Below are 19,367 nucleotides of genomic sequence, written 5' to 3' on the forward strand. Positions count from 1 at the left end.
AACACGAATGTGGACTTTCCCATTGAAGTTAGTAGAAGAATCCTCCTGACCTTGATGAGTTTTGGATTAGGTTCTTGGTTCAGACCCACTCCTAGTTTCCAAAAGAATAAAACAAATCCCTGTACCCCAAGTGACAAGCAAAGGATAAGAGAATTAAAAGGCCAGCCTTGAAACCTAGCAGCCAATGACCCCCAAACAACTCAAAGCAGGTTGAATTTACATTTTACTTCAAAAAAAGGGAAGTACATACATGAGGGGAAAATAGGGTGAACAACAATTATTTGAAACCATGATTTCTACAGTTTTACCTACAAGTTACCAACTGTGTTCGAGTCAGCAGGATTCTCACCGGCTGCCGCACACTTGCTTACAATATTAACAGGATTGTAAATCAAGGAAACATTTTAAAAGTTGAGGCCCAAATGGAAACAGTAAGTTATCATACACAGTGTAAGTTTATAGTACACAGCATTTTTTCTTCTTTAAATGACATAACGCACCAGCAGGAAGGAGAAGTCGTAGTTAACAATTACTAACACTAGAATAATCAAATTTGTATGTTATACATATACAGCAACTAACTGCTTTACAAAAAAGCAAAATAATACAATATATTGTCACATGTATTTACAGTGTAGTAAATATACTTTGTCAAATTTTACACAAAATCTATTTACAGGTGAATATACTGCATTAAAAAAAATTGTGTGGCCAACACTAAAAGTGACTCTCTGTGGTAAGTCTGTTGCATAACATTAAAACGTGCTTCATTACATCTGAAAAATATTAACCTTAGGATGAAACAGAAAAAGCCCTAAAAGCTACAAACCAATTAGGAATAGAGCACTGGCACTTTCCCAAATGCTCAGTCCACAATACTTATTTGAAATGTTTCCTTTCATGGAAAATAAATTGCATGCACATTAAAGCAGAAGCATTGGTATAATTAACAGGTAGGTTATGCACTATTAAAATACTACCGAGTTAACTTTAAGTCAGGGAAAATACAAACACAAACAATAAAATGTCAATCTTCTTTACAGTACTTAATGTGGTTAATGCATAATGGATAAACATGCTCTAAAACAGGGGTGTCAAACATACGGTCCCCGTGATGTATTTATGTGGTCCGCACGTCAAAATCAGAGTCTCCAAAATCTAAGCTTTCCTGTAAATCAAAGTATCTAGGGCCCAGGGCTGCAGAGATCACCTTAAAATGTGAACAGAGTGTAACCAATGCAGTGATGGCTGCTGAGTTTGCAGCTGTCTGAAACAATGACTCAGAGGTGTGAACTCCTCTGTTCCCTGTTAATCGGACTGGAGTACCAAAAGCCCAGTGGTGATACTTCAGGCTCAATATTAACTATTTAATCACTGACCATTTTAGTAAAAGGAATAGGTGCCGGGGGGAGGGAGTGAAGCACACTGTATTGGGAAGTGGCAGTTGCCGCAGGGAAAGAAAGGCAGAGAAAAGGGCAGAAGACTCAGACAAGGAAAGGAGGAAAAAAACCAAGAAAGGAGAATAAGGAATTAAGAAAGAAGATGAGAAAGAAAAAGACAAAAATAGCTGTGGGTCTACTGGGGAGCAGATTTTCTGAGTGAAGAATGTGACGATAAGGCACTGAACAAAACTGATCACTAGATGGTTAGTCACTATATAAAGACCACGTTCTTCCCTTGATCTCTTTGCAACCCTCCGACCAACATTGGTGGCTGTTCCACTGTACAATGTGGGGAGTATATATATGGTCCTGAATTTATACGCTGGCCCACAGACTAGAATAAACCATAGAATACAGCCTTCTCCTCCAAATGAGTTTGGCACCCCTGCTCTAGACGGTTCAGATCTTCTGACCCAACTTAATGGTAGAAATGTTAAGACAATCCCTCCCACCCAAGGACATTTTACTAAGGTGAGTTACTTTTTATTGCCTATTTTACATGGAATCAGTTTGGGTCAAGCGGGTACTGAGTGACTCCTGCGGTTCTCACACTAAGGATAATTTTGATCACTGTATTCTGATTTCACAACATACACATTTCAAATGCACATAGTTTTTATAAATTCCAATTTCTTCAGGCAATCTCAGAACTCTGGAAAAGGTAGTTTTAAATACACTCAACCCAACCCAAACTGATTTGGTAATAAAAATGAAAAATGCAATATTTTTGAAAATTAGCTCACCAGGGAAACTGAAAGAGCTAAAAGCTTCTATTTTCTAACAGCACATTACCCTAAAAAAATTTCCCCGCCTTATGGTGAGAAAAAATGTATTAGTGAGTTTTGTTTAGGATTCATTATCTTTAACAAAACTGAACACTGAGAAAACTGACAGGGCTGGAATTAGCTTGATTCAATATGATCAAGGTTTTAAACTGACAGATTTTGAAACTGACTACTACACAATTGGATGTACTAGATGGAAGAGATTTTATCTGTGATATCCAAGGTTATGAATGCATAGCAGCTTAGTACCTGGCATTGGTCATTGCTCTATTCCTAAATTCAGTTCTATCCTCAGAACCCATTTCATACATAGCTTTTGTAGAATTTTAATAATTAAGTTTCTACTGCAGCTCCTACATGATCAAGAATAAAAAAAGTTTGGTTAATTGCACAAGTCTTCAATATTTTCCAACATATCTATTTCAAGATAACTACTAATTCTAAGTTTTCCTCTTATTTTGGCAAACTATTTGCATATTAAGTTTGTGTTCATAGTTTTTCCAGGACTGTAAACAAATTAAAAAAATTAAATTGTTATTTTCTGAATCAATACAATAAAGGCAAATTTTTATTTACATAAACATGTTACACTGTTACTGTGTGAATAAATGTGAATAATGTGTTATATCAATAAAATTTGAACACTTAGTTGTACCATTCTCTATTAATTTAGCTGTGGAGTTTGATTTACTGAAAGCCACTACTGAAATCGCACTATGGGAGGGGCATTTTTGTTTGTTTTTTTAAATACTATATACTTTTTTTCTTTCAAGCCATTCATAAATTGCTAAATCCTAACATACAACAGGAACCACCTGGCATTAACAGTAGATATATTTAGCCCTAAAATGAGCACCCAGATGACATGCCCTCTATTGTCAGAATTTATATTTACCTCTGAAATCAAAATGTTACGCACATTTTTAGTCCATATAGTATTTGCAGCACGTAGTGCTACCTCATTACATATCATTCAACATAGCAGCATATTATCACAGTCATCCATTGTTAATATACTACTGTAAGTTGATGAGTCTTTCACAGTGATAGAAAGCAATTTCAGTTTACTTCTTATAAACCCCAAACACAATTTTTGCAAGTTTAAAAAAAAATGGAAAATTCTGCTAGACAAATTTGAGAGAAATGTCTACGCTGATAGCAAAAATTGCATTGCAAACATTCATACGAAACCTGTCTTTGACAAAAATGTCAGTTATTTTTAAATTCATGTACCATTTTGCATTGACGTGAACATGAATGATTTTGTATCACTGCTTGGGCAGCACACAAGCAGCTTTGCTAAACAAAATTCTGAGTGAGTTCAAAGTTACTTCATACAACTTTCCCAAATAGTTATTCTGCCAGGAATTTCTTGAAGGTGCATAAAATTGGTGGAAAGGGCAAAAGTAACATATAGGGTATGTGGTAACAAAAAAAGTAATACATTTTCCAAGCAGCTGCTAAGAGAGCATAATTAATAGTCAGTTCTTGATGATTTGCTTTTCTCTATACATCCATTTCTTTTAGTGCAGTCAAAGTTCAGCAAAAAATAAAATTTGCTTTGGAAAAAAAGTCAGTTTCTCCAGTCTGGTCCATACACAGTTCCAAATATATGAAGCTACTTTCTGGCAAATGAAGAGACAAGTGGCCTCCTCCTCCTCCTCTTAAATTTATTGCTAATTATTAAAGATTTAATTTATCAATCATCTCTGGTTAGGTTTACTGCACTGTGGCTAATTTCAAGGTTGCTTTTAAGTATGGTAAAAAAAAGTCCACAGCTAAAAATCTGAAGGGTTTGAATTAACAAGGATTATAGTACTTCCCCGGCTCATAAAGCCATTAACTTGAAAAGTGTGCAAAATAGGATTAAACATTAACACTTTCCTTTAAAGAAGAAACAAACAAGGCATATAACAGAAGCAAGGTAAAACGGTCTATGAGAAATGGCTTTCATATTTGGACAGCTACTGTACTGCACTGTTAAAGAATTCCGTACTTCATTCATCTACGAAGTTCTTCAGAATCTACAAATGGTTCCGTTGAATGGTTCTGAAATACTGGCTTAAACCAAAAAACAGAAGAAAAGAAAAGAAGGCATTAAAATTCAGGCAATGTTTTAAGAGTTGATCATCTGGCAACATGGCTGGTGGGATGGGAACGTTAAGAATTAAGTGCAGCATCACAACCGGTGGAGGGGCACTAGTGAAGCCCATGTACATAAGTCAGTTTTTTAAAAAAAAAAAAAAAGCTTCACACAATCTTTTTAGAGCTGTGACGTTTGAAACTGCCAGCGCTTCGCTGCTTTTGCACTTGACTTGCGGACCCATGGCGTGTCCTTCCGCTGTTGGAGTGTCCTGTGGTGGGGGAGAGTTCGACATTCTCCTTGTCAATTCCTGATGGGAAATAAAGGGGACACAACATTACGTTCCTGAGGATAAGATTCTCAGTTCCATTTATCTTGTAATTTAATATTTTAAAGGCAGGTTTGTCCTCAGTTAAAGTGGTCACCAAGAAGGCATTTAAGAATTTTAATGACAGAAAAAAATGAGACACATTCTTTATACTTAGAATAACAAAGTTGCAGAAAAAGAAGGTAAGAGAAATAAGAATTACTGCAGGTGAAGCTAGAAGCAGCAGGCCTTTACGGAATGGTAATTACCACAGAAAAAGCATCTTCAACACAAACCTTACCATAACTCTCCAGCAGAGGTCACCTTCCAATCTACAATTGCTCACACCTCTCCATACACTCTAATCAAGCTGAACTGAGCAAAATTAACATTGCAAATGCCGAGCCAATCAAATGACACTAGCAGGGCCACAGGCTTCTTAGATATATGAGACAGTCAAGAGGAGTCTACTATTTCAATCTTAGCTCCATTTCATAACAGCCTCCTTCCCTTCACTTCTGGTCTTCTGTGTAAAATGTCAAACACTAACAGCAAGCAGAGCAACATTTACATTACCATCTTTTAGTATTGCCATCATATAATGAGTTCATTTGTATTCCACCTGCAGAGCTGAGTCATACCTCCCAGTCAAAAGCCCCTTAATATAAATATTATAAGGGGGAGAAAGAGGAGAGGAATCAGAATTTTATACGGCTTAATTAAGCAGTAAAAACAGAAAGAAGTTTAACGGCCATTTACATGTATACAGTTCTGGCAACTTAAAATTCCATATGACCTGCAGGGTGAACTCTAATGAACAACACTGAGTTAGTTTATAAAAAAACCCTGCAGGGGAGGTGAAATTCTGAGTTTCCAAGACAGATTATAGGGGTGTTTTAACACTTTTTACAGGTAATGTTCAGAAATACAGCATCTCACAGAATAACCACCCTTAGCTGTGAGTATTCTGCAGTAAAAGTTTAAACACTTCCATTCTGGTAAGGAATCTGTAGGAAATTACTTATTTCAAAAATATTTATAACTTACTTATAACTTACTGTTCACTGATGTCTCAAACTCTAGATAGATGACTATCTAGAGACAGACTTGATGCAGTTGTGTGAAATATGAAAAAACTTTTTCAGCATCTGATATTTTCACTAAGAACTGAGAAGAGGATGTATAAAGACTGGTTTCAGAGTAGCAGCCGTGTTAGTCTGTATCAGGACTACTTGTGGTACCTTAGAGACTAACAAATTAGCCCACGAAAGCTTACGCTCAAATAAATTTGTCAGTCTCTAAGGTGCCACAAGTCCTCCTGTTCTTTTTGTATAAAGACTGTATCCAGGTACTGAACTGTCATGCTATACTATATATACGTAAAAATATACACAAGCTGCATATGCTAAATTATCAAAATCAAATAGAAAAATTGTGACTTGTGAAACTATTGTTCATACCAAAAACTATTTCCTGTATTTGGTGTGTGTTTGTTAAATCTACCTCCAAGCTTAAAAGAGAAGAAATTAGCTAATTAGGCCTCTGGAAACTTGCTGGAATGTTTTATTCTATTGTGCTTTCACCGCACCCTAAAGGGCATATGTAGGCATATAAACCATTCACCGAGTCCAATAAATCCTTGTTTTCTAAACAGGAAGACGTCTTTGAGTACAGGTGTAGGAATGCACATCTGCACTTGTGTTATCTTAAGTATCCACAGATTTTCAATTAAAAAATAAAAACTTTATGACCAGTGTGATTTAAACAGTGCACACACAAGTATCCTAATCCCTGCATACGAGGCTCACATCTTATGAGTTTTGGAGGGGAATGCTAATATCTAAGGCTTGGTCTACACTATCCCCCTAATTCGAACTAAGGTACGCAACTTCAGCTACGTGAATAACGTAGCTGAAGTTCGAAGTACCTTAGTTCGAATTAGTTCGAACTTACCTTGGTCCACACTCGGCAGGCAGGCTCCCCCGTCGACTCCGCGGTACTCCTCTCGCCGAGCTGGAGTACCGCAGTCGACGGCGAGCACTTCCGGGTTCGACTTATCGCGTCCAGACTAGACGCGATAAGTCGAACCCAGAAGTTCGATTTCCAGCCGTCGAACTAGCGGGTAAGTGTAGCCGAGGCCTTAGTGCTGTTTCAGATTTATCTATATTAGTGAGTACATATTCAGAGATACCAACATCTATGCATGGTAGTACCATGCTCTTCTGCCCTTAGCTGAAGCCATATGCAGCCTCTTGTCCTTCAATCATTTAAAGTTACTTCCTCTTTCAAATTTCTCTTGTGTATGAACTGAATCAATCCCTAAAAAACTGTTTGCCCCTGAATCAGACTCTAAATTTTGATGGGTTACAGTGGAAGCCTAATTTCACTTTAGTACGAAATGGACTTTTTTTTTGTTGGGTTTGAATAAAAGGATATTTTAGTGGAATAAGGATGGTCTTCAGGTTAAACTACTGGACTAAGACTCAGAAGATCTGGGTTCAGTGTCTGGCTTTGCTGGGAAAGTCAATCAATTTGTTTGTGCCTCAGTTCCCCATCTGTAAAATGGGGACAATACTTAACTCTGTCTAGTCCGTTTAGATTGTAAGCTTTTCAGGAACTGTGTCCTTCCACGTGAAGGTAGCACACTGGGGCTTCTACATGGTACTGGAATATACATAAAGGCCTTTTGAACACAAAACAGTTCTTATTTAGGTCGAAGGTCTGTCATACTTTCAGCAATACCATCCTCCCACCATTACACTATTTCTTTCTCTAATTCAGCCTACTCTGTTTTAAGTAATTGTATTGATACCAGGAGTATTACAGAGATCGGCTGTAGAACTGTGGCACGGAATATTGCTCAGTTTTAGTGCCCCAGCTAGAAAATGGGGTTTGGACAGTAAGACTGGGATCATCAGGCATATAGGTGGGTGCTATATAGGACAGTGCACAACTGATGCAAATTGAAGTTTAATCAAATGATTCAGTCATGATTTGATATGTAAACGAAGGATTATACTCTCCTCCTGTCATGGGCCAGAAATTTCCCTGGAAAAGAAGAACAGGTGTGTATATGTACAAATTCAAAGTCTGAGCAGTAGGCCTGGGGTATGAGCAACACTGGCCTATATTAAGTCTTTCTTACAGTGCTAGTCAGATAGCATTGCCCAAGTTAAGGGATTTCTGATATTTTTATTATAAACATCTCACAGGGAGCCAAAGCTTGGCAGCTTTAAAATCACATTGTACTGAGATTTGGCCTACAGCTTGGCAGCAGACAGAAAATACTTTTTAAAATGAAAATTTAAAAATTTTCAGATGCTTCTGATTGGAACTATGCTGAAGAATGTTGAGTTGCCTGATTCATGTGGTTTGTTTAGCGTACTAATCATGTCAATTAAAAAAATGGCTGAATTATTTCAAAAATACCTGCTAAGCACAGGTAGACTTACTTTTTATAACATCTCATCTGCATCATGTTCCCTGTCATGTACTGGGTAGTATAAACAGTATGCAAACCCCCAGAAAATTCAACTGTGTGTAATTAGATTTGCATTTTAATAGTCTTGTTCACTGCTGACAGGATATACCTGTTGATGTATATTCATTTGTAATATTAAATGTACATCTACTACACATCCAGTAGAAATGGTACTGAAAATTCCCTTGGATAAAAATGGGGTTTGCACAGTAACACTAGGATCACAGGGGACTAGATGGTTCAGGGGATTGGTAATAGAAGAGAGCTTTTTCAGTGACCGGTTGCTGGCTCGATTCCTGTGCTCTGGTTGGTAGCCTATGTGAAATGACTGGCTTCAGTCCAATTCCCTGCGGACAGTTATCGCCTTCACATACACTGGGCTTGTTGAAGTGTCAGCAGAGACCATGGGTCTTGGTGAGGGAAGTGTTTCCTTACCCCTGAAAGTTGGGCCTCCAGATTAGGAATAAGGCACCACGGTAGTGTAACTGGAATGTAACTTGAATTGCCACTGGCCATATTGCACTGTTGAACAGCCATAGGATTTCACCCTAGGACGACCAATTCAGCACCTTTCACAAATTCTAATTTTCCCACAAAAGACTCAAAAAACTGTTCTATCAACTGGGCAGAAATAACCACAGACGTCATACATTGTTATTAGAGGTGCGTCACATAATAACAAGTGTACTGAAATAATGTTAACACTATCAAGTCTGTATGCCAGAGAAGCAGAAGGATGTAAACAGATGCTGCTACTTTACAAAATCAAAGTGCCCCTTACATATAAATGGCTATAAACCAGACAGCAACATTACAAAAGCAGTTCAAATGCAATTGAATCAAGGGATATTTTTTCAATTTTTAAAAAGCTGGTATAAAATTCAAACAAATATCAGCAGATGAATGCCACTGGGAGATAAATTCAGAGTGATGGCTGCAGTGGTTTGCCGCACTATACTCCCATTGTATAGCTCCTACAATCACAGACCTCTGCTATAAATGGGAACAATTATTTCTAATGCTCCATTTCTTGCTTCTCTGTTGAAGCATGTCATTTTGTATATTTAAGCATACACTGTCAGTGTAATATGAAAATAACTTGCTTTGCCCTCCTTTCAAACTTCAGATCTGAACTCTCAGGGTTTAAATCAACTTGAATGAGAGTTCTTAGGACACGGGATACAATTTAAAAAAACCCAGTTACTTACTTATCTTACTCTAATTGTGGCTCTACAAGATGTATGGTCCACATGGATTCCCCTTCTAGTGCACACATGTCCATGCACACAAGATTGGATTCTTAGCCTGAAGTACCAGTTAGGCTGTTCCTATGCCCTAGATGACCTATGCTCTGACGCTCAAGGAACTAATGGGCAGAGAAAGCTCAGCCTTCCATCAGCTCCTTTGCCAACACACTATCCAGGGAAGGTCATGGAACCCATGTGGCCAACACATCTTAAAGAACTACAGCTATTGTGAAGTTAGTAACTGATCTCTGATTGATTGTCCACAGATTCCACTTGCTGGTCGCCAGCAGTGACATCTGATGTTTGTGGGTGAGCCTGCAGCTGACTGATGAGATCTGTTAAGGTCTTGAAACTCTCCTGCGGCAGATAAGCCCTTGATGATGTGGAATCTAGCACTGTCCTAATGAAACCTATTCTCTGTGTTGGTAACAGCATTGACTTTTCTTTGTTGATCCTAACAAAGTGGTGTGGTGAAAAGTTGTAGGTTTAGGGAATGGAATTGTTCACCTGCTACCGTGATCATCGTTGAATGAGCCAACTGTCAAGGTATGGCTATACCTGGATCCTTAGGTAAGCTGCTATGACTGCCAAACAATACTCTTGGTGCTGCTGAAAGACTAAAGGCCAAGACTCTGTACTGGTAGTGAGATGCTCCCATTTGGAATCGGAGTGATTTTCTGTACACTAGCTGAACTGATACGTGAACGTAATTGGAACAAGGTACCACGATTTACCGAGAAATTCCCTAGCAGAGGGCCCCAAAAATGACTCAAGAGACAGGAAAATTATTAATCAAGTCTGCAAATGTTGATCTCCCAAAGGTCTATGCCTACAGTGATGGTGCTCTTCAAGCAAGTGGGAGTCATATGAATGGGACCAAGTTGAGTGGGTGGGTGTGCGATACCTCCTTACTGTGCTCAGAAGGGGAGAAGGAAAGAGTACTTGGGGGGGGGGGGGAGGGGCGCTATACTGTCTGGAGCTGTAAGGTGAATGAGTCTCCCCCACTACTGGAGCTGAAGAGGAGACTAGTACTGTAATAGTACTGGTAGCGGATACTGTACAGGGCATTCTCACAGCTGAGGATAGTAATGACGACTCAAGCTGTGCGGTCACCACAAGATAAGCTGGTACTGAAAATAACTTCAGAGCTAAAGAAATCTATGCTGGGTGTATCTGTACTGCAGGGGTTGGCACCAGAGTCATCAGCACCACATGCACAAATATCCGGACCGGGCGAAGCACAGACTGCTGCTGTATATGCTCAGAGACCAGAACGACACGATTTAGGCTGTGAACCACCCTAGGCTAAGATGTTTTAGGAGAGCTATGCCTCCTTTAACTTAGGTCCCCTAAGAAAGGCTTTTCTCATCTTCTGCATCCTCTTGCGGCACGAGTGAGACTGAGGATCTATCAGGGCTATATATGGCTCTCCAAGACAAAAAAAAAGGCATCTTGAGCGCCAAAGTGGAATATCTATGTTAAAGCAGGGATGGTTGGAACCTCAGGCCTAGTCTTCACTTACCGGCTGGTCCGGCGGCACGCCATCGATGTTCTGTGATCGATTTATCGCGTCTGGTTAAGACGCGATAAATCGATCCCGGATCGATCCCGGAAGTGCTCACAGTCGGCTCCGGTACTCCAGCTCGCCGAGAGGAGTACGCGGCGTCGACGGGGGGAGACTTCCTGCCGCGTCTGGACCGCGGTAAGTCCGGACTAAGGTACTTCGAATTCAGCTACATTATTAACGTAGCTGAATTTGCGTACCTTAGTCCGAAGTCCGGACTAAGTGGGGACCAGGCCTCAGGGACTTTGTTTCAGTCATGAAAGCTAAATTCCAGTACCGGGGAAGTCTCTAATGCTAGTATTTTTTTCCTTAAATATATATAGCCAAGATGGTAAAAATTACTATATTAATATTTTAACATATGTATATGTATATGTATGGGGAGGGATAGCTCAGTGGTTTGAGCATTGGCCTGCTAAATCCAGGGTTGTGAGTTCAATCCTTGTGGGGGCCTCTTAGGCATCGGGCAAAATCAGTACTTGGTCCTGCTAGTGAAGGCAGGGGGCTGGACTCGATGACCTTCCAGTTCTAGGAGATCGGACACCTCCATGAATTTATTTATAGTTTATTTATTTATATATATATATACACACACACACACACACACACACACACACACGATCACTAAAATAGCACAGTGTACAGAGAAGTGAACACTGCAGGGGTTCTGTCCTTGCAGCTATGGTTGGTAAGAAGGAGCTGATAGATGGTTGGGCTCATTCTGCCCTTTATGCCCTCAGTGGAGATATGTGGCAGGGAATCAAAGGTTCAGGTGTGACCCTAACAGCACTCATGGCCGAAAGAATCCAACCTTATGCACGTGGAGCACATGTGCATTAGAAGGGGACCATGCTTGAAGAGCTGCTTAAGTGATGAAAGACACCAGTTGAAGTGTTATTGAAATATTTGTAAACCAGACATTTTTTAAAGCACCAACCAATATATTTTCCACAGCGAGCACCACAGAAGATAGAGGTCATAAAATGGGCCTAACAGGAAACTTCACCCTGTGTCAAATGGCTGTGCTGGCTACCCACTGACAGGAAACCTTTATCAGAACTGTAGTTAAACAAGTGCACCTCTATATGGTAAAGGTGGAATGAAGCTTACAGTACAGAATGTCAGGATGAAAGCACTAAATGGGATTTATGTTCAAATGCATAAACATTTCTAAACAGCTTTAACCCCTATTCTCTCAATATTGGACTAGCTACAATAAGTTAATTGTAAATAACTTAGTGTTTAAAAAATTCATGTTAGAACAAAGCAAACAGAAGTTCTAACTATTTTAGTCTGAACTTCACACAAATAACTTACAACATTGCAAATGTGAAAAGTCACTCCACACAGAAGGGACTTTGGGTCCAGAGTGATCATCACTAACATCCTAAAACAGAATAATTAATTTGAGGCAATGAAGCTGAAATCTCACTTTAATCCAAACCTGCTTCCAAGTAACAGATATCAATTTTATACTGAAACTGTGTATTGACTGAAAATTATTCCTGCACTGCTTATGCCTCATTATTTCTGCAGCAAAATGAAAGTGTTGGATGTGTTATGTTCAGGAATATTCAAGAGCAATTGTGTTAATGTTCAGCAATAGAACGAACACTGTACATAGAAAATTATTTTAATGGTAGCAGTTAAAATGCAGCATAGAGCAAAAATTAGTGACAGTGAAAAAAATGTTAATGGAATTTCAGATAATTTTTAACCTAATTATAAAGGAGGAAGAAAGTGACTGTTTATTGAATGAATAAAAACTTGCCAAGCCATTTTAATCAACTGCCTCCAACTGTCTTCTGTCTCATTCAGATGAGAATCACCCTCTCATTCTGTCAGTCACTAGATTCTCCTTTCATTTACACCAGTGACAGTGGAGAATCAGGCCCACTATTTTACAGGCACAAAGATTATTTTCTAAATTCAAAACAATTACATTCTGACTCCTGCTGTCCATTGTGGCTTATTTCATCCTGCCGCTCCACACACACACAGGTGCAGACAACCTAGAGCTCAGGCAAACCACAAGATAAAGGAAAACAGGAAGGTGTCTATAAGGGTGAGCACAACACATTCTCTGCAACTCTTTCTGTATCTTCCTACATGAACAGAAGCCTCAAAATGACATTGTCTCAAAAAAAGCAGCATGTGGCCTTCAATAATTAATCTGGAAAAGTTGGTTCCAAACAACTCCTCTTGGTGTGCAAGTGCTGGTGGTATACAACTGATGTTTAAGCTGATTTCCTATTAATAAAAACTCAAATGAAACATTTCGGCCTCTCTCCCTTATTCTTTGCTAATATCTGCGGTAGATTATCTTCATTGGGTGCCCATCATTGGAGTATCTAGGTGCCAATTCTCTTCTCAAACCTGCCTTATTTCTGTGGACAAGGCTTGCATTCCCACCTGCTGGGTTTTAAGTATCAAGTAAGGAGCTAAAGATAATACAAGAAAAGCAACAGCTTTGCGCTTACTTACAAGTACTGTGTCTGGAGTCATTCCTGTGTTTAAAGAGCTTAGTAAATTACTTCTCATGCCTTAAGCCCACCTCTAATGCAGATCAAGCAGTATCTCGTGCAAATATGATGAAAGTAGAGGGTACCTGGATGAGGAAGCGGCATGAAAACTGCTGATTTAGAGCAAGGCAGAGAAGCTTCACGGACACAGAATGAAAGAAAAAACATAAGTGAATAATGTCCAGGACAAGAAAAAAGAACAAGACACAAAACATTTACAGACAATGATTTTGCCTAGTTCTCTTGTTTCCAAAGGCAGGAAATGGAAAAATGTTAATATTTGCGAATATCTTAATCAAATTAATTATTAAAATAATAATAAAAACCTGTTTGTATAATCAATGGTCATCTCTAAATTAATTTGATGTGATAAGATGGACATCACCAAAACAGCTGATTCTGTTAGTTGAATGGGATCACTATAAAATTCTTGTGCATCCTAGCGCTTCTGTGGCTACCTCACCTCTTTCTAGAGACCATGCATAGTTGTCATCTCTATCTCCGACCCTGGTGTGCTTGGGTTACTGATTTCATTCTGTGGATAACATTTCTCTCACTCCTTGCTTCCTTTCATCTCTCCTGAGATAATAGCAGAAGGTGAGAGAGACACATAGCAATGACCTGACTTCCCCAACAAGCTGAGCCTCTAATATGGCACAGTTAATTTGAACGCAAGACTTAGTCCACATCCACAGTTGCATAAAGACGTGGTAGGGTGGGTTAATTAAATGGTCAACAGGACCGAACAGTTTGAAAACCAAGGTCTGATCTACATACAAAGTTGTACCAGTTTAACATCACACCTTTAGCTAACCCGGTACGAATCTGTGCAGCTCAGGCCCAAGCAGTGGAAGATTTGGGGGTTGAGGTACAACCTAAAGGGCTGCGACTTACAAACTGGTCCACAGAATGAGAAAGCTGGAGAACCACTGCTCTAATTCTAAGTCTCCCTTCCACCCGATTGCCAGAATGGGGTGAGTACATTCAGGTAGAGGCAAAACACGAATAAGAAATAAAAGGTGAAGAGAAGAGACAAAGTAACATTTCAATTAAGAGTTGGGTAAGATATTCTTAGTTATTAGGGTTTTTGCGTGCTTTAATTTGTAAGTGACAAACTTGAAATATCTTTAAGGGGTGATTTTCAGAGGTTTTGAGCATCTCTGAACACCAGCCATTCAAGATATCTGAAATTGGGTACCCAAGATTCAATCACTGGTAAATTACGAAAGTATTGGCCTATATGTAAATTGTAATGTATACCTATGTTCTTAATAGATGACTTGACGTGTCCTTCTGTATTCCTCTCATTTACTGTATATATTTGAAAAGTTCTGAAAATAAGTTTAAAAAAATTAAAATGCATCATAGAATCTTAGGACTGGAAGGGACCTTGAGAGGTCATCCAACCCAGTCCCCCTCCCCTGCACTCATGGCAGGACTAAGTAATATCAAGACCATCCCTGATCATCCTCTGTATTAAACAACAGCTGCAAACAAAAGCTTAAAGTTACCAGTGAGCTTTCAGAGGAATGAATTTTCTATGTGATAAATTTAACGGAATAACTTTCTTGCAGGTGGGAGGTCTAGTAAGTCACTTAAAATACTAGCCCACAACACAAAATAAACCCAAGAAATACAAATCAGTTTTGTACATTTTAAAGAAATTTAAGAATCAGATATAGAATTCCTTATAGGCTGAAGCTTCTCTCTTTTGCTTTCTTCAACACTAGCAGAAAAATCGAAATGCTTAAACTGATAAAAAGCCAATAAGACCACTGAGAAAAATCTGCTCTCAATAGCAGTAACTCCAGGTATATCATATCTTTTAGCTCCTACAGCGCTAAACCACTCTGGATAGCTAAGCTATTGGATGAAGCAGTCTTGTGACCACAAAGCATGCTCTGACTAACCTCTAGCTCTGCATTTTATATAGTCTAATTTATTACAAAAAAAATTAATATAATGTAATAAATTTACACATTGAACAGACACTGCCAAAAGCCCCCCCCCTTTTTTTAAAAAGTGAATGGGGTTTTTAAAAACTTAGTTTTCTCCCAAACTGTCTCCCATTGACCAGTGTGGTTGGCAGAACACTTGCTAATGGTTTGCAGGGAGCTGACTTGTTCCTTGTTTCTAGTTGAGAGAAACAAAACAGATGGGAAGTGATGAAATGAAGAGCAAAAGCATACACGGCAATTTTTTTTTTTCCTGAAAAGACCACAACACACAGTGCAGTACAGAAGCTAAGGATACACAAATACTTTCCCACCATCACTTTACTACGTGCAAACAACTGCTGGAGTTGTCACAGAGATGTTACATAATTGTGGGACGAGATGTATCCGCAAGACAGGTCTTTCTATTAAGATGCTGACCAGCATGTCCTGAATTTTATTTTTTAAATGCCTTTAATTTTTCCTACTCCCATTTGTCTGTCGGTTTCCATCTTGCTAACTGACCATAGAGGGAAACAAACAGTGTTGGCAAATACACAAATTAAACTGACAACATTTTCCCTCAGCTTTTTCCTGTAATAGGACTCTTATGTGCTATTTGTATTGTACCTATAGTCAGCTCAAAATTTTCAGAAAGAAATTGATTTTTAACTTAACTATGTCCCTTTAAATACTCACAGTAACACGATTGAGATACCATCTAAGATCTTCATGTAGTTTTCTGTTTTAAACAAAGTCGACCAACTTGACACTTGACTATTCATTGCTTTATAATACTTCTGCCAAAAATTACTGCATGTTTATAAACAAAGCTAAAACCACCTTCTTATTTAAGAAATTAAGACAGGAACATAAAAAATCTTGCAATGTAAAAAACTGATTTTTCCAAGGATTTCTAAAACTAATGTCTACTGTAACCATTACTGAAAAATAGTGTTGATAATTTTAACACTTTGCGATCATAAACCTGACTGCACCCCAATTCTTGTTTCTCACTGCCCAAGTCTCATTATTTGTCCTCAGCATGAACATCTATAATAAGGACACAGCAACAAGACTGCAATGACAATAAAAGCCTCCCTAGGGCTGAGCTGTGCTATTGATAAAGCAACATAGACAGGTACAACGCTGAAAAACTAATACTCTTCTCCCATTCAGGACAAAGCTATTTAGTGAAATAAATCACCTTGGCTTAGCCAGAACTTGGGAAATGAGCCAGTTTCTCCTGAGGATAATGGATTTTTCTACCTAAACTGGCTCAATTTTCTCAAGACACAATCCTAGCACTCTCTCTTCGATGATTAAATCAACTAGAGTGTTTCACCTGTTCTAAAAAATTGGAGTCCACTTCTTCAAAGACACTGGACAGACTGCATTGAGGTCAAAACTAAGTGATGAAGTGGTAGAATTTTAAATACACTTCAATGTTACTCATTTGGTAACCAACTTTACAGGGCAGTGCCTCATCTTCTGCAAACCTAATATTTATCATAATGCAAAGAAACATGGACAACAGCTGTGAGCGGAAAGGAGAACTGGAAGGCTAGATTTCTTGAGTGCAACTGACTCCTGGTTTTGGGCCAATAGAAGCCAGACAGAAAACAGAGGCAAGTACTGGACCTAAAGGCAAGCAAGAGACTACCAATCCTTGCATCCAGAATAGAAAAATAAGCATGGAGCCAAAAAGATGATTTTTTTAAAGTGTCAGAGCAATTTGAACACAACAGGGCAAAATTATACACTATATTGGTATCACTAACCGAGGCAGAAAAGACGTTTACTAGATGTGTAAGTTAGTAATCCAAAACTACTGCCTAATGTATCAAGAAATTTTCCCCTACATTCAACCTGTGTTTTCTTTGAACATTTCATCCTACTGCCCCTCTCTCATATCCTCATATACTGCATTTAATAATTCCTCACCTTGCTCGCTGTTTATCCCCCTGCATGCAAACATCTGCAGCTTTATTTCCTCCCATTTAGTTGTCACATAGCAAAGTTACATATTAAAGTCTTCCATTCCTCCACCATTTACTCTTTCCTAACACTTGGTAGTAGTTCTTTTTGGAACTTCTATTTACCAGTAGCTTTTTAGTAATGTGGTCAGAAGTGAAACAGTATTTCAGGTGTGGGAGCACCAGTTCTTTTATTCAGCGGGACTACCACCTCTGTTCTGTGACATCATGCTGTTGCCTGTACAGCCTTAAACTACACTGGTGTTTTTTGTTTTTTTTTTAAACTACACTACATTACCGACTCATATCTATTTAGTTTCCCCACTATAACCCCCAGGTCTCCTTCAGCATTACTGCTTTCCAGGGCTTGCCTCCCACTGAGTACGAATGTTTTGGATTTTTTTTCCCCTGGGGCATTAATTTGCATGTTCCTATCTTGACTCTCATTGTTATTTCCATGATGAAATATGATGATATCTCAACAGGAATGTGAACGTTTACTTTTTAGCATCCACTGCTCTAATATTATATAGACACAATAAAATGTAGCTCTTTCCTGCATGCTGCTGCACCTTGCTGTTATTCCTCAGCATGCATCACTAACAGGAAAAACTTGAATCCCTAGGACATTTTGCAAGTTTTCCTCGTTAACAAATTTAACGTCGATACTGAGATGCAAGTAACATCTGGCAATGTTGAGTCCCACTCACGGGGCCAGAAGACAATTTTCATGACAAACACAATCAACATCAAGCTCTGCTTCAGAATGGAATGTCACTTACTATATTAACATCTCTGGAGTATTACTGAAACTTTTTGGTTTGGGGGCTTTAGTCTGTTCCCTCTATATTTGCAATATGAAAACATTTACTGACCTGGGGAATGCTGGGAAGTTGCAAGTGAGGTCATAGAATTAGAAAGGTTCAGGTTTGCAGTAATACTAAGCTGGCTCTGCACTGCAGGAGGATAAGGAGATGTAGGTGTCAGTAGAGATTCCTCACTGGTTTCCTCATCAATTCCAGGCAAATAGGTGTCAATCAAGGCATCAAGAAACTTCACTATAAGCTCAGCATCGTCTGGGATTTGTGTTTGCTGTGTAAATAAAAAGATCTGTTCCTATTTCACTTCCACCAAAATCAACATAAATTTTACCTCAAACCTTACTTTGGGGTTTGCTTTTTTTGTCTAGGTCTTTAAGCATTTTATGTGGGCATGTGCAATCTAGGCTCATATTCAGATTAATTTTAATATACACTAAAGGCAATCTGTAGTTATAATATGAACATACCACCGGATAGCAGCAGCAGCAAGTAATGAAGTGGGAACACCAATGCCAAAATTTCCTTTAGAAGGTGAACTGCTGTGTCTAGTTCTGAACGTGGTGATTTATAAACATTATCTGTGCTCCTTTAAATCTAAATATCTAACCACTGCCCATCTCTGCTCATTTGGTCCTTGTTACATTGATTCGACTGAACAAATTGCAGTACAGGTGGTCAATACTTAAGACAATATTGCGTTCAGTGTAAAACATGAAATTTATCATTGTGAATTTACTTCTGTATTGATTTCCACATTTCTGTAAGCCACAAAATACATTTAATAAAGAACTAAAGATGTGTTGAATGACAACATATGTCAAGTGCCTCTTAACAATGACAACAAGAGCATTGCAAAGGGTTATTTACCAACTTGACTGCTCTTACCTGACTTTGATAGTTTAACAGTAAGTAAAATTATCTGTTTTTATACCTGCTTATCAAATCTATCAAGATTGGTGAGGTCCGCCAGAGGGCTAGTTACTGCCTTACACATAAAAGTTTGCCTAGTCTGTTTTATCAACATTATTTTTTTCATATTTATATATAGTGCCATAAGGGCATCCTGGTGCTCCACATAGAGAATAAAGACAAGATTCTGAAGAACTTACATTTTTTATACTATCCTTACCTTAGAGAATGGCCCAGCAAACCTCCACAACCCATTAAATCCAAAACCTATAACAACAAATTGAATATTACTATCC

General features: G+C 38.6%; 1 protein-coding gene across 4 annotated transcripts in view; it reads right to left on the reverse strand.

The window, feature by feature from the left end:
* Window positions 1–205: 205 nt before the first annotated feature.
* The window catches only part of NF1 (neurofibromin 1), a 170,926-nt gene continuing 151,764 nt past the window's right edge, over window positions 206–19,367 (reverse strand). For 2 of the 4 annotated variants that reach the window (XM_008178856.4, XM_008178855.4), the window contains 3 exons: window positions 19,292–19,338; window positions 18,217–18,433; window positions 206–4,620 (listed from right to left, as the gene is read on the reverse strand). In XM_008178856.4, coding sequence (XP_008177078.1) covers window positions 4,478–4,620; window positions 18,217–18,433; window positions 19,292–19,338 — 407 coding nt within the window. In that variant the 3' untranslated portion in view covers window positions 206–4,477. Of the gene's footprint in view, window positions 4,621–13,512; window positions 13,569–14,691; window positions 14,763–18,216; window positions 18,434–19,291; window positions 19,339–19,367 lie in introns of those variants that run through there. The other 2 variants (XM_042857833.2, XM_042857834.2) reach the window with 2 other exon arrangements.

The sequence above is a fragment of the Chrysemys picta genome, chromosome 19, assembly GCF_011386835.1.
Source record: "Chrysemys picta bellii isolate R12L10 chromosome 19, ASM1138683v2, whole genome shotgun sequence".
NCBI lineage: Eukaryota > Metazoa > Chordata > Testudines > Emydidae > Chrysemys > Chrysemys picta.